This window comes from Kickxella alabastrina, assembly GCF_025024165.1.
Source record: "Kickxella alabastrina strain RSA 675 chromosome Unknown BX661scaffold_12, whole genome shotgun sequence".
In the NCBI taxonomy this organism is placed as follows: domain Eukaryota; kingdom Fungi; phylum Kickxellomycota; class Kickxellomycetes; order Kickxellales; family Kickxellaceae; genus Kickxella; species Kickxella alabastrina.
In genome coordinates this window covers 480,947-494,403 of record NW_026251483.1, presented here as the reverse complement: position 1 = coordinate 494,403, position 13,457 = coordinate 480,947, and the positions used below count along the sequence as shown (strand labels likewise).

Genomic DNA, 13,457 nt, shown 5'->3' with positions numbered 1-13,457 from the left:
CCCAACACTCTCGACTCGCGGATTTTGGGCTTGAGGTCGAAATTGTATTTTGAGACGACAGAAGAAATAATTTCCACACATACATTATTTATCTTTCAGGCTCTCAATATGCTCATTCTACTCGACACCCCAAATAACAAAACCCTGGCATTCGATGTCTGCAGCTTGCAGCCACTCGAGGATCTTGCCCAGCAGGCAGGTCAGAAGCTCTACGGCTCCCACATCCTCCATACCAACACATACATTACCGGTCGTCGCGGCATCAGCGCCAGCGAGGCATTACTTCGGACCCCGCCCTGGCTGACCCTGTGTCACCGTACACTCGGTGGCAAGGGTGGTTTCGGTAGCATGCTGCGCTCGCAGGGAAACAAAACATCCAATAAGCCGGCCAACTTTGACAACTGCCGCGACCTCTACGGACGCCGCCTAAAAACCCTAAACGAAGCCAAAACCATTGTCGAAAACATTGAGGCGCAGGAAAAGGAAAGAGAAAATGCCAAAGAACGCAGGCGCAAGAAGATTGCCGACGGATTGGTCGAAAAGCCAAAGAAAAAGTACAGGTTTGATGACGTTGAATATACGAAAGAATGCGAGGAGATTGTCGAGAGCACGAGGGCAATTACGCGCAAGGCAATGAAGAAAATGGCAGCGGATGTTAAAGCATCGGCTTCTGAGAAGAAGAAGCAGGCTGAAATGATGATTCCATTGTTTGGCGATGGTCTGGATGATCTGGATGGCCTTTCTTCGTCGTCGTCGTCATCGTCGTCGTCGTCGTCGTCGTCTGATGAAAGTGACAAAGATACCAAGAGCAGTGCCGATGACAAGAAAAGCAAGCGTAAGCGCAAGGCGGTGGATTAGCGCAGGTCCAAATCCAGGACCAGGGGTGAAAGGCTAATGTTAAAGAGCGCATCAAAAAAGTACTGTGTGATTTAACGCCCGATTAATGCAACTCTTGAGCATTCGTTCAGTTCTCACGGTCATTTTTACATCGTTTCTTCTTTCTTTTCTTTTTATTATTATTATTATTATTTAGACCACAAAAATCTTGTATCCACTTCATTAACCTTTGGACACATTTTGCAAGCGCTTATAAATAACTCGCAATGGTACGGCAACCGCACAGAACGAATCATTCAACTGTTGTCAGCACATTTTAGCGCTCTTTTCATTTGCATTTTAGTAATATCCAAGCAAGCATTGCTATATCTCTATATCGCACACACTGATATTGATTTTACATTATTGTGTAGCTCCGCTCCAAATACTTTCTCCAGTCTGCCAGCCGTCTGGTCATTTCCTCGCGAACTGCCCTTATCCGGCCCAGGCCAACCCCTATCACTCCACACAATAGATCGTTCACTTTGAGCAGCAAAATGATGGCGGCACAATTTACTGTGAATATCCAGATCAAGTCACTGGACGAGCTGGCTAAGATCAATGACAAGTCGCTGATTCAGTCGCAGGCGTACGTCGATGGGAGATGGGTTAGTGCGTCTTCAGGAAAGACCTTTGACGTGACTGACCCCGGGACAATGCAAAAGATTGGCAGCGTGGCCGACATGGACGCCGATGATGTCAGACGGGCCATCGACGCTGCGAGCCGTGCCTTTGAGAGCTGGAAGAATACCACTGCAAAGGAGCGCTCTCTGATCCTGCGCAGGTGGTTTGATCTGATTATCTCAAATAAAGATGATCTGGCTAGGTTGATGACGCTGGAGGGCGGCAAACCATTGGCCGAAGCGTCGGGCGAAGTGGTGTACGGTGCGTCGTTTATTGAATGGTTTGGCGAAGAGGCCAAGCGCGCCTACGGTGATGTAGTGCCGTCGCCGCTCAGCAGCACGCGCATGGTGGTGTGAAACAGCCTGTGGGCGTCGTCGGCATTATCACGCCATACAACTTTCCCAACGCGATGATCACGCGCAAGGTCGGCGCTGCGCTGGCCGCCGGCTGCACTGTAGTGGTGAGACCGGCCCACGAAACGCCGTATTCAGCCCTGGCGCTGTGCGAGCTGGCTGAGCGCGCCGGCGTTCCACGCGGTGTTTTCAACGTTGTGCCGTGCTCAGCCGAAAACACGCCCGATGTCGGCAAGGAGCTGACCACCAATGAAGCCATCCGCAAGGTGTCGTTTACTGGCTCCACGGCCGTTGGCAAGATGCTCACTGCGCAGGCCGCCGGCACCATGAAGAGAGTGTCGATGGAGCTTGGCGGCAACGCGCCCTTTATTGTCTTTGCCGACGCCGATCTGGACGTCGCCGCCGAGCAGCTTGTCGCGTGCAAGTTCCGCAACTCGGGCCAAACATGCGTATGTGCCAACCGCATTTATGTCCACGAGTCTGTCTACGACGACTTTGTCAGCCGGCTTGCTGTCCTGGTTGAGAAACGCTTGCGCATTGGCCATGGGGTGTCAGAGGGCGTCAATTTTGGCCCACTAATTACCGAACGCGGCCTGCAAAAGATTGAAGATCAGCTGAAGCGTGCTGTGGATGCGGGTGCTCGCGTGTTCCTTGGCGGAAAGCGCCCGGATATTTCAGCAGCTGGGTACTTTTTTGAGCCCACGATCCTTGTGGATGTGACGATGAGGTGCCAATGTCGTGCGAGGAGACGTTTGGCCGCTGTGTCCAGTATTTAAGTTTAGCTCCGAGGAAGAGGTCATTCGTCGTGCGAACAGCGTGCCGGTTGGGCTGGCCGGGTATTTTTTTAGTCGCGACATTGGACGTGTGTTCCGCGTGGCAGAGGCCCTGGAGGTGGGCATGGTCGGCGCCAACACGGGAATAATCAGCACCGAGGTCGCTCCGTTTGGAGGTGTCAAGGAAAGTGGTTTTGGCCGCGAGGGATCACGCTACGGAATTGACGAGTACATGAATATCAAGTACATCAACATTTCTTGTAAATGTAGGGTTTTTTAAATTATTATTTTTATAATGGTCAGCAATACTTGCTCTTTTTTATTTCCCACCTCCAACCGAATCAATTATTCTATGCTCATAATAAAATGGATGGCAAAAAAATGAAACCCAACGTGGCTTTGTCTTTATTAAGCACGTATTGAAAAGTGGTCAATGTGCAAAAGCAAGTTAGATGCAACGCTACGGTTCATTATTGAAGATTTTATAAAATTGAACTCTTTTATTAGCAGTACTAAACCGTATTTTGCTACAAAAATCTTTGCGCGTATTCGTTGTCATTAAGGGCTCAATGGAAACCATCTAATGTTTGTCAATTTGGAGTTCATGCCCTTGTAAAGGCTGTCGTTAATTGGATAGAATATACCACCGTCCGTGTTCCTTGAGCTGCCTGTCAGCGGCAGAATTCTGTTGTTATTTGAAGTAGGCATCGTAAGAGCAATGTTGTACTCTTTCTGCAGGCCATCGGTGCGCAGCTTTTCTATCTAACTAGTGAGGTAATTTTCTCAGTTAAACATATAATTCTAGATGGGCACGCCCATGATTAGCCACCACATCACATTCTCCCAAATATGGCTAAGTAGAGTGAATATTATACGCAGATAAACATCCATGGGATAGTGCGGGCGCACGTAGTTTAGGCCTATCCCATACATGAGGTTGACGAGATAAAGCAGGAGATCATCATTTCGCGACTCTCGTTGAACGAGCTCTTTATGTTGCGGATCTTACAGTGTAGGAACAAGACTAAAAAAGTACGCTTGCGCACACAAGTATATACAGAGCGTTCTGAAACATTGGCTAAAATTTGCAAAGGTCGATGACTCGATTAAATATCGCTGTTTTTGCATGGATCAGAACCTGTGCAATGGTTCCAAAAACAAGTACGCACACCCAATAAATTCCAAACGGCAGATAAAGCCCGATGTTGTGGTACGGACTGTGCAGATAAAAAACACGGTACAATCCATACGCCCTCCATCCAATCAGCGACAGTATGCCATACATACTAAGGAGCCACATCCGGATTCCAAACGTCCTGCAGTGAACCATCCCCGTGTTTACCAAAGGTATGTGCCTGTTAGCCTGGAGGTCTCCGACAAACTGAAATATGGATAATAGTACAAACAGTGCCATGATCGTTACGTTTTTAAACTTGATTGGGGCATAGTTTCTGTTCCACAAGATGTACGCGACAGATAGCACATCAAAAGAGTATAATACTATAATGACAATGATCATGACCGCATCTTCTTTGCCTTCCGGATCAAACGATAAACCCAACTCCTTGGGGTTCCTTTGGTGCCGTAGCTCTTTCTCTGTCACTGCAAACAGCAAGCGGTTGCTTATTAGAAAATATGATATAAACACATTGTGGTGCCCAACACACATTCCAAGCCACTATCTTCCCTTTTCAAGAACCAAGATCACCCTCATGGCCGCTATACACATCTCTGTTATTGCTGGCTGACATCAAGGAACACCATGATGTTTACAGCACTTCTCACATGGTGCTTCCCCCTTTTTCAGTTCCTTAAGTAATTTTTGATACTTGAATATATAAATTTAGACCCAGATTTTTATAGAGCACAACACATATTGCGTATTATAGTTAATGTCAAATATACAAATAGTTATAAAATACTAAAAAGATGAGATATATATATATTAACCCAGAAAATAACATCTGTATTTCCCTCCTTCATATTGTATTTGTGTTTGTGTGTTTGCAATGACAATGGTAATGACAAATCAAACAGATTTTATTGTTGTTGAGAACCCCTCAGGGGAGGCCGCAACCAAGGCCAGCGGCCCGGGCTGAGACCCCTTTGTGCCCATAGATGTATCGGACAGATGTAGGACATCATCTGATGTCCTGATCCAATCATACTGATTGTGAAGGCACCGGTATTCATGATTGAGACTGTTTTTCCAAATCCTGATGACCGTAGAAATTGATGCAATTTCGAGGTGCATCAAAATAGCATTTGTTTTGCTATTGTTATTTGTTTTGATATTTGTTTACATATGTGCGGCATAGGCAATGCTGCGCACTTATCATAGTTTTTATTCGATATATACTAAATATTTTATTTCTATTTAGCAGTATTCCCTGTGGGTGTCTAGTTCATAATAACTGGCCTTTCCCTTGGCTACTCTCAAAATATTATCTTCTTTGTCGAGCCTCGTATAATTTTTTTATAACCTGGTTATATATTTCCAAATTACACATACATACATGCAACTGTAATGTATTCGGATACCTGGCCAAAAAATGGCAAGCATTGAGTGGAAATGTCAAAATATATCCAAAAGCGATCTACAAATCTTACAAATAGTGTACCTACATACATGTGTTATGTAAGAGAGGGGTGTGAAGAGCACTAGTTGTCTAGTGTTAGAAAAATAGGGGTAAATTTATAGAGGGTTTTATTACTGATGTTTCTAAAACACTACTAGGGCCGGCCTCATCTTATATATGTGCCTCGCCGCCTTTGTTGTGCACATTGCAAATTGTGCGCTCCGCTGGTAAGAACTGGATCTTCTGCGAGCAGACCGGTATCTTGGCAAGTCAATATTGTGGTTTTCGTGCGTGTACGCTCATGCGTGTGCATTGCAAAATGGGGAGCATGTTTGGGCATCAATGTAATGCCTCCCTAATTTAGGCCTGCGTTATCCAATTAGCGTCCTATCGATCAGCGCGCAGGTGGAAACCTGTTTTGCGATTCTCAACCTCAACATCCACTTCCATATATTCGGGCTGCGCAACACGTGTAAAATTTCGAATAAGGATGTGCGCTTATTTAACGATGATTGTTATTGTTACATTTTAAAAATGATAAAAATTAAAATATTTATCATTTGATGTGAGAAGTAGATAATAACATAAATTTTAAATTTTAAAAATTAAAAGCAGGGCTATAGATGGAGGTAGCAATGTATAAAAATTAAAATATGGCGTGTGACACATGCATGCGACAGTTTATCAGTGGATCCTTTGGGCCGCAAGTGGTAAAAACAAGTCCGGGAATATCCTCAGGTATGCCATCTTTTATTCTGTGGGGGCCATAAGGAGAATCAATGGGCAATTCAAAGTTGTACTTGCGCAGCAAGTTGGCCAAAACCGTGTATAGCTCAATCCATGCCAAATGCCGGCCAATACACACGCGCACTCCAGTGCTGAAGGCTAGTAGGTCCCTTGATCTTGCTCTCCCTTTGGCGCCCATGAATCGCTCGGGATCAAAAACATTGGGATTGGGCCATACCGTAGGGTCTCGGTGGCTGGCAGCAAAGGAAAGGCATATTTCTGTTGTTGACGGAATCTGATACTGGCCGCAGAGCATAGCACCCTCAGTAGGCACGCTGCGCGGGAAAAGACCAGATGCGGCGGGGTTCAAACGCATGGATTCAAGAATAACAGCCGTGAGATAGGGTAAATATGTTTTAGCCTCATCGTATCGGATTGGTCTTGTCGTGTCTGGAAAAGTAAATCGGATGTTCTGGCAAAGGCGCTGATACACTGTGGGGTGGTGCAAAATGTACATAAGTGACCAAGAAAGAGTATTGCTTGTTGTGTCCGTGGCTGCCGCTAACAGCATGTTAATCTCGGCAATTATTGTGTTGTAGCTCAGTGCCTGACCGTCTCTTGGGTCTCTGGCGTCAACAAGTTTTTGCAAAATGTCAGCATGAGGTGAAAACACTGCCTTCTCGCGCATATCGTTTTTGCGCTGCATAATGGCCGCGTGCGCCATGTTGAGAAGCTGGTACCGCGCAGTCGACAAATCCTTGAACAGCCAAGTGAAGCGCCCAAGCACTGGAAGGATGGTAACAATGGACGATAAAACCATCAGCTTGTGGATATTGGCGATGATTGTCATGTCATTCAGCCTGAGCACGTCAAAGCTTTTTCCGTATATAAGTACACCAATGATGTCAAATGCCAGCCCGCTGAATCCGTAGAAATAATTGACCGCTGCGCCCTTTTCAATCTCTGCGTCCCAGCATCTAATCAGTGTGAGCACGCCGTGTTCCAATATGGTGTCCTCCATAGCGCGCATATTATCTATCGAATACGTGCTGCCCATCTGGCGCCTTTTGGTCTTGTTGAGCTCAGGATTGGTGGTTGTGAACGTCGTTTGCTCGGGAAGTACGTTGGTTTCGTACACCTTTCCTTTGGGAAAAGTGTGTGTGGCCAAGACGCGTCGGAGCTCGGAACCATTGGCTAGAGAGATTTGATTGTATCCAATGCGCACTATGCTGCCGTATTTTGCGTGCAGCGATATAGTGTAAGTGTGGTAATTACCGCGGACCGTGTAGTAATAAAGAGGCAGGTTGGATACAGAGTTGAGGAATGGTCCGGGGATTTTGGAGAGCGGGGTAAGAAACGCACGCTTTAAAAGAAATCCCACCAAAAGGATTGGTATGAAGACGCAAAGAAACAGCGCTTTATTGAGTAAGAGAAAATAGTATATATTGCTGAACATATTTAAAAATAATATAGATGGTTAAATATTAAAATAAATATATTTGAAATGGATACGAATGTAGATGAATAGATGAAAATAAAGAGAATACAAAATGTGGGTTGCTTTTATACCATTGTTATCACTTTGAATTGTTTCATGGCATTTTTAGACAAATAGCGGCCACAACAAGATGAATGAGTTACAGCAATAATGTGACCAAAAAATTGACAACACATATGTCAGATGCACGCAAACATAACGAAAATAACAAACTCCCATGTTGTGTCTATCGAAAAAACACAACAAAAATGGAGAAAGTAAAAGAACAGCTAGTTCCCTGACATGGCGTACATACTATTGAACAATGGTGGTGTGAGAGTGCGGCTTCATTCACTTGACACAGAATCCCTGTTTTTCATAACTTGTTTATCAAAAGATTGAAAAACACATTTTACAATTACACAAAACTACAAATGTGCTCCCCAGCAGTATTCGCAAAAGCAACGTCGTTTAACGAGCACCTGCATTTTATTAATTCATTTGTGTTTGTCTATAGTCCCCCGAATCCCTCCCTCTATATCATGAATGCATAAACTCTGCAAACGCACCCAATTTTCAGAATTCGGGCATCATCTAACTATAATCGCTGCTTACCTAACAAATTTGCACATCGACCTATCCACCTTTGACTGCATCCCCATGCATATAATCGATGGACAGTTGTGCTGCGAGTGATGCATACCTTTTTTTGTACAGCTCGATGTTTGCGTCAACCAATTATTTTTTAAATTAAAAAACTTTGCAGACAACCAATTATCGACTAAATTTATGCTTCCGACGCTATGTTGCGTTCATATATCCCCGTTGTCATTGTTATTTTAAATTGAAACGCCTGTCCATGGTCACTCACTCACAAACAAATGAACAAATGAACAATTAAATTGTATTACAAAGTAAAACAAAAAGCCGAGCACGAGTAAATTTAAAGTTCAGCAGCACCAAATAATTGTTGGGGTGGGCGCATGGAGGCAGTAAATGATGAGCGTTACATAAAGTTTAAATGAAATTGCGTCGAATTTTTTTTACAAGTACCCTTGTTTTTGCAATTTGCGGAGCATATCGCAATGATGGCTGTGCTGAAGAATGCACGGCCAGTCGCACGATCTCTACGCATTACATTAAAAAATCAATCAGACACGCAGCATAGCTTGTGCATATTTGGATCGATGCTGAGCATTTTTGTTTGTTTGTGAGTGGTCAATCTTTTTTTGCCAAGATTCGCATCTTGGATGCACGTATCGCTGCTGGGAATTAATTTCGGCTGTGTAAGCGCATCACGCTTGTGCGATATAGTGCACCAATGCACCAATCCGTTGCAACTCTTTTAATTGAATTTTCATACGATTTGATCACGATAAATTTTGCGTATGCCTAATCAAAAAAATCATAAAGCTGTTGATCCACACCAGCTCTCACCAGCACATGCACGACAACCCACAAGTACTGCCGCCACCCACGATTGCAGCGCTGCGAAGAAATGCATTTCGCGCCAATTCTTTGGTGAGTTGAATTCAAAATTGCAATTTTACATTCACTTTCAGTACACTTATTTTTTGGTTTATTTACAACCTCAATTAAACAGTAAAAACAGCACAAAAATGACAAAACTCAAGCTGGTTGCCGAACTCGCTGGTAAGCACATATGGAGAGTAGCGCACAAATGAATTCGACCTTGCTGAATTGAGCTAATCGCGCTCATTCTTTCTTACTCGTTACTTAGGACATGAAGACCGAGTATGGCAGGTGTCGTGGGATCCGTTGGGAACCCGTTTGGCGTCATGCTCGGGGGACAAGTCAGCGCGCATATGGGCGCCGATCTCTGGTGAACCATTTTTCACCACCGAGCACAGCGAAAAGCCCATGGCGGCAGCAGCCATCGGTGGCGGCGCATCGATGGACGTGGACCAGACGAGTGCTAGCACATGGCAGTGTCTAGATACTATTGATAACGCACACAAGCGCACAGTGCGTTCAATTGCGTTTGAGCCGACTAGAGGCCGGGCATTGGCGACGGCCAGCTTTGACGGTACAACAGCCATTTGGGAGAAAGAGGGTGCGTATGAGTGCGTAGCAACCCTGGAGGGACATGAAAACGAGGCTAAGAGCGTGGCGTGGAGCCCCAGCGGCCAACTCTTGGCGACTTGTGGGCGGGACAAGAGCGTGTGGATCTGGGAGTCTAATGGCGAAGGCGACTTTGACTGCATCAGCGTGCTGATGGAGCACACGCAGGATGTCAAAATGGTGCTGTGGCACCCGATGCAAGACCTCCTTGTTTCATTCTCGTACGACGACTCTATTAGAGTGTGGAAGGAGGATGACGACGACTGGTACTCCGCGGCGACACTGACTGGGCATTCGTCGACCGTATGGGGCGGGGCGTTTAGTCCCGATGGCCGATTTTTGGCGTCAGTGAGTGACGACCGCACGGTGCGTGTGTGGACGCAGAAGTGCCAGGCGTCCTCAGCTGAGGATGATAAGGGCTTTTATTATCGCCCGGATTCTGAGTTCCAATGTGTTGCTGTTGTGCCCGACTCGGTCCACTCACGGGCCATTTACTCGGTGTCGTGGACTGCTGCCTCTGCTGCTGCCTCTGCGGCTGCGGGTGACTATGGTTTCCTAGCCACTGGGTCCGGGGACAACACCCTGCGCATTCTCCGTGTTTCTGCGTCTGCAGCCGCTGGCGCCACTGGAAGCCAGTCTTCTGCGCTGGACATAGAGCTTGTATGCGAGCGTCAGAATGCCCACGGTCTGAGCGACATCAACTGTGTTAAATGGAACCCTGTTTATCCCAGCTGGCTGGCCACTTGCGGCGACGACGGCATTGTACGCATCTGGCATTTGGAGTGAAGCGTGAGCAATTCTATAATACCTGTTGGTTATTCTTTAATATCAAATATAAAATAAACAATTGAAAAAGTTCTAGGGCAAACCAAAAAAGACTGATGCGCTGGCGTGTCAGACTACGGTCTGTCAAACACAAAATAAAAATATTACCAATTTATTAAATATTAATTGAATTTGTCGGCAATAATATATTACAAGTTGATATGTAGAAATTTTGGTTTTATTTCTCCACGGGGAGAAAATACGAGGAAGTATTCGATTTTGTCTCTATATATATACTCACCTGTGGCCAAAACAAAACAAATAAGCATTTATTTATTTGCTGTCAATACTCAAACTCTGACTGTAATAAATAGATACCAAAAGTTAAATATCATACCAAATGCACCATACGTTAATTATATTTAATTATATAAAATTGATCGGTTTTCATCCTAATAAAATACTGCATATTTGCGTTGTTAAAATATTACAGATTTTCTCAAGCATTTCTATGTAAAATTCAAAATTGTAGACAAGTAATGTACAGTATTACGACAACCACAATTGGACACATGTGTCGTACTCTATAAAAATGTGGGTCTAAATTAATATATTCAAGTCTTAAAAATTACTTAAGGAACTGAAAAAGGGGGCAGTGCTGTGTGGGCAGCGCTGTAAACATCATGGTGTTCCTTGATGTCAGCCAACAATAACAGAAATGTGCATAGTGGCCATGAGGGCGATCTTGATTCTTGAAAAGGGAAGGTAGTGGCTTGAAATATGTGTTGGGCACCACAACGTGCACGCATTTATGTATTAACAAGCAATAAAAAATATAATTATTATAATTAAATTATAGGTGATCTATTTTGCGCTATGATGCAAAAAATAAAAGCCCAAGATATGTCTCTTTATAAACAATAGCTGAATATAACTATTAGTATCTTGATAATCCACGAGCCTATAAAGACAATATAAATAAAGATACGCTTCTATTTTAGTCAAAAATCCAAAGCTTAATAATGATTTTTATACAATTAAAACAATCAAATTTATTAAAGTAAAATAAACTCAATTAATAACATTACATGAAATTAGAGCAAAAAATTGTATATTTTTATTTCACAAAAAATGTGTTTGTTGCGATAGCAGGAGCCAAGTGACAAAAATGATGAGAGTGGGATTTGAACCCACGCCTCCGGAGAGACCGCGGCCTTAACGCGGCGCCTTAGACCAACTCGGCCATCTCACCAATATTTAGTGTACTAAGTCACTCGCCTTAAGAGGGAAAAGTAATGAGCCATTCTGAACTCACCTGAAATAAAAAATAATATTACAAAAGTCTATAAGGATGCTGTAAAAAAATTGTTACTCCGCAACACATGCAGAAAAAGCTCTTTAGGCATAAAAAATTAAGAAAAATGAATACGTAAAAAGGGTACAGTTAAATACAAAAGCATATTGGCTAAAAAATTATTTATTTCTTGAATTCCAGCAAATGGGTTGAGGAGATGCTAGAACTGTAGCCAGAACAGAAATCTATACAAGATTGTACTTTATTGAACTTTATTTTTTACATATATTAATTATTGTCAAATATAATATTAATATTACAAATCAAATCATGACTATACAACCGATTGACCAATCTCTATGCATAAATATTGTGGATTATTTCACATTTCTGCTAGAGACTGCCACTTTCCTGTATTTCTTTTCTGGGAATTTACCCACAACAAAACCTGTATCACAGGCGTACACATGTTGTTGACAATTTATTTGTGGATTATATCTCATAAAATTGTACTATCAACAGAAATGTGAAATAATCCACAATATTTATGCATAGAGAGAGTGGTCAATAAGTTGTATGGCCACTTAGTATTTTTTAGCATATATTTCTATTTTCATTTTCAATTAAATTTTCATTTGTTTATTTTATTTTATTTAATAAATTTTCTAGACATAATTTTAATAAAAATTAAACTACAAACTCTATAATTGGATAGCCTGGATTGAGTTATAGACATTAACCGAGATTTATTTTTATTTGAGGCATTTTTGAAGACCAAGGTGTTGCATCAATTCAAACTGCCAATGATGATACAGTTTTTAGCACTGCTTCAGCTTTCAACAAGCCTGCAGTGGGGTTTGCTGGAAACTTGTTTCACGATCCTCAACCTTAGCATCTACTTCCATGTCTTCAGGCTGCGCAGCATTACATTAACGTTGCTATTTTTGAGTTGCACTAGATGTGGTTTTGTAGAACAGGCTGTATAAATGGGGTTATAGATTATCTACACAGTGAATATGCCCATCTCGATCCTAACGAATAACTCCTAATTGAATGTATTATTAGCTGTACACTCTCCAATATCTCCTGTTTTTTCTTAACAAAAAGCTGAAGCATTTTTTGCTGCGATAGCTTTTTGCTGCAATGGTCTCCGATACCAATCGCAATTCCAAGCGAATGTCAATACAGCCACATTGTTTGTATGCTTGCTGTCATCTCTTATTTTATATTTATTTTTACCAACGCTCTCTTATCAACTAAACAGCAAATTAAGCACAACACAGATTAACCTGGACAGGTGCCCAATAGTTGTACATGTATTCGTGTTCGATGGCTGTTGCACATGATCAACTAAAACACAGACTAAATCAGTGGCTGCAAAAGTGCATGCAAACTGAAATTATGCAATTTGATATTCTAATATTATCTGATTTTTTCGAGCGATATTTACAAAATTCATTCTCTTGGCTTTTTCAGTCTAATTTTTGTAATTGTACTTTTCAATGGAAATGTTGGGTGTGGTATGTACAGTGGTTTTATTTTCTGCCATGATGAACGGCAAAGACAAAAATTAGCAGTTAAAAGTAAAGTGCCATCTAAAAAGAATCGCCGCGCAAATGATAGCTGTTTAGAGCTCATAGAGCTTCGAGTGCAAAATGTCGTTGAACGCTCGGAGATATTTGCAACTGGTTGTCATGACTTTGGGTTTGGTACATGCGCTACTCTTTCTAGCCATGCCCATGTTGTGATTTTATGAGGAGCCCATCCAGACGCTGGCAATCTGGAGAAGGTATATGGGTAAACCCCGCCCTTCTCCTATTCCGCTGCCTCTGATTTCAGGTCTTAGGCGTGTCACCAGCCGGATTCATATTGAACAAATGTTCTGTGGGCCCCCGTATATACCACAGT

The 13,457-nt window shown here is 43.0% G+C and overlaps 4 protein-coding genes and 1 non-coding gene across 5 annotated transcripts; 3 read left to right on the top strand and 2 right to left on the bottom strand.

Annotated features, from left to right (window-relative positions):
* The first annotated feature begins 2 nt into the window (after window positions 1-2).
* BX661DRAFT_183129 (telomere stability and silencing-domain-containing protein) lies at window positions 3-1,032 on the top strand. Its single transcript, XM_051536152.1, is given in 2 exon segments — window positions 3-758; window positions 771-1,032. The coding sequence occupies 2 exon segments, from the start codon at window positions 109-111 to the stop codon at window positions 856-858; spliced, it is 738 nt and encodes a 245-aa protein (XP_051391526.1). The 5' UTR covers window positions 3-108; the 3' UTR covers window positions 859-1,032.
* On the top strand, window positions 1,008-3,190 carry BX661DRAFT_183127 (succinate-semialdehyde dehydrogenase). The gene is given in 4 exon segments (XM_051536151.1): window positions 1,008-1,850; window positions 1,862-2,569; window positions 2,581-2,621; window positions 2,636-3,190. The coding sequence occupies 4 exon segments, from the start codon at window positions 1,374-1,376 to the stop codon at window positions 2,904-2,906; spliced, it is 1,497 nt and encodes a 498-aa protein (XP_051391525.1). The 5' UTR covers window positions 1,008-1,373; the 3' UTR covers window positions 2,907-3,190.
* Window positions 3,191-5,851: 2,661 nt separating this feature from the next.
* Window positions 5,852-7,648, bottom strand: BX661DRAFT_198634 (cytochrome P450; the record flags this gene model as incomplete). Its single annotated transcript, XM_051538245.1, has 2 exons — window positions 5,852-7,294; window positions 7,643-7,648. 2 exons carry the CDS (start codon window positions 7,646-7,648, stop codon window positions 5,852-5,854), a joined length of 1,449 nt encoding a protein of 482 aa, XP_051391524.1.
* A 1,303-nt stretch (window positions 7,649-8,951) lies between these two features.
* On the top strand, window positions 8,952-10,349 carry BX661DRAFT_183114 (WD40-repeat-containing domain protein). The gene is made up of 2 exons (XM_051536150.1): window positions 8,952-9,061; window positions 9,150-10,349. Exons 1-2 carry the CDS (start codon window positions 9,028-9,030, stop codon window positions 10,274-10,276), a joined length of 1,161 nt encoding a protein of 386 aa, XP_051391523.1. The 5' UTR covers window positions 8,952-9,027; the 3' UTR covers window positions 10,277-10,349.
* Window positions 10,350-11,424: 1,075 nt separating this feature from the next.
* Window positions 11,425-11,507, bottom strand: BX661DRAFT_t66. Its single transcript has one exon. It is a non-coding gene; the product is annotated as a tRNA-Leu (tRNA).
* Window positions 11,508-13,457: the final 1,950 nt, after the last annotated feature.

What these genes read in the sequence shown, in the direction of transcription:
- BX661DRAFT_183129 (XM_051536152.1), top strand. Translation starts at nt 109, where the DNA reads ATGCTCATTCTACTCGACACCCCAAATAACAAAACCCTGGCATTCGAT.
- BX661DRAFT_183127 (XM_051536151.1), top strand. Translation starts at nt 1,374, where the DNA reads ATGATGGCGGCACAATTTACTGTGAATATCCAGATCAAGTCACTGGAC.
- BX661DRAFT_183114 (XM_051536150.1), top strand. Translation starts at nt 9,028, where the DNA reads ATGACAAAACTCAAGCTGGTTGCCGAACTCGCTG. An exon ending in GCTGGTTGCCGAACTCGCTG is followed by an intron (nt 9,062 to 9,149) that starts GTAAGCACATAT and finishes CTCGTTACTTAG; the next exon opens with GACATGAAGACCGAGTATGG.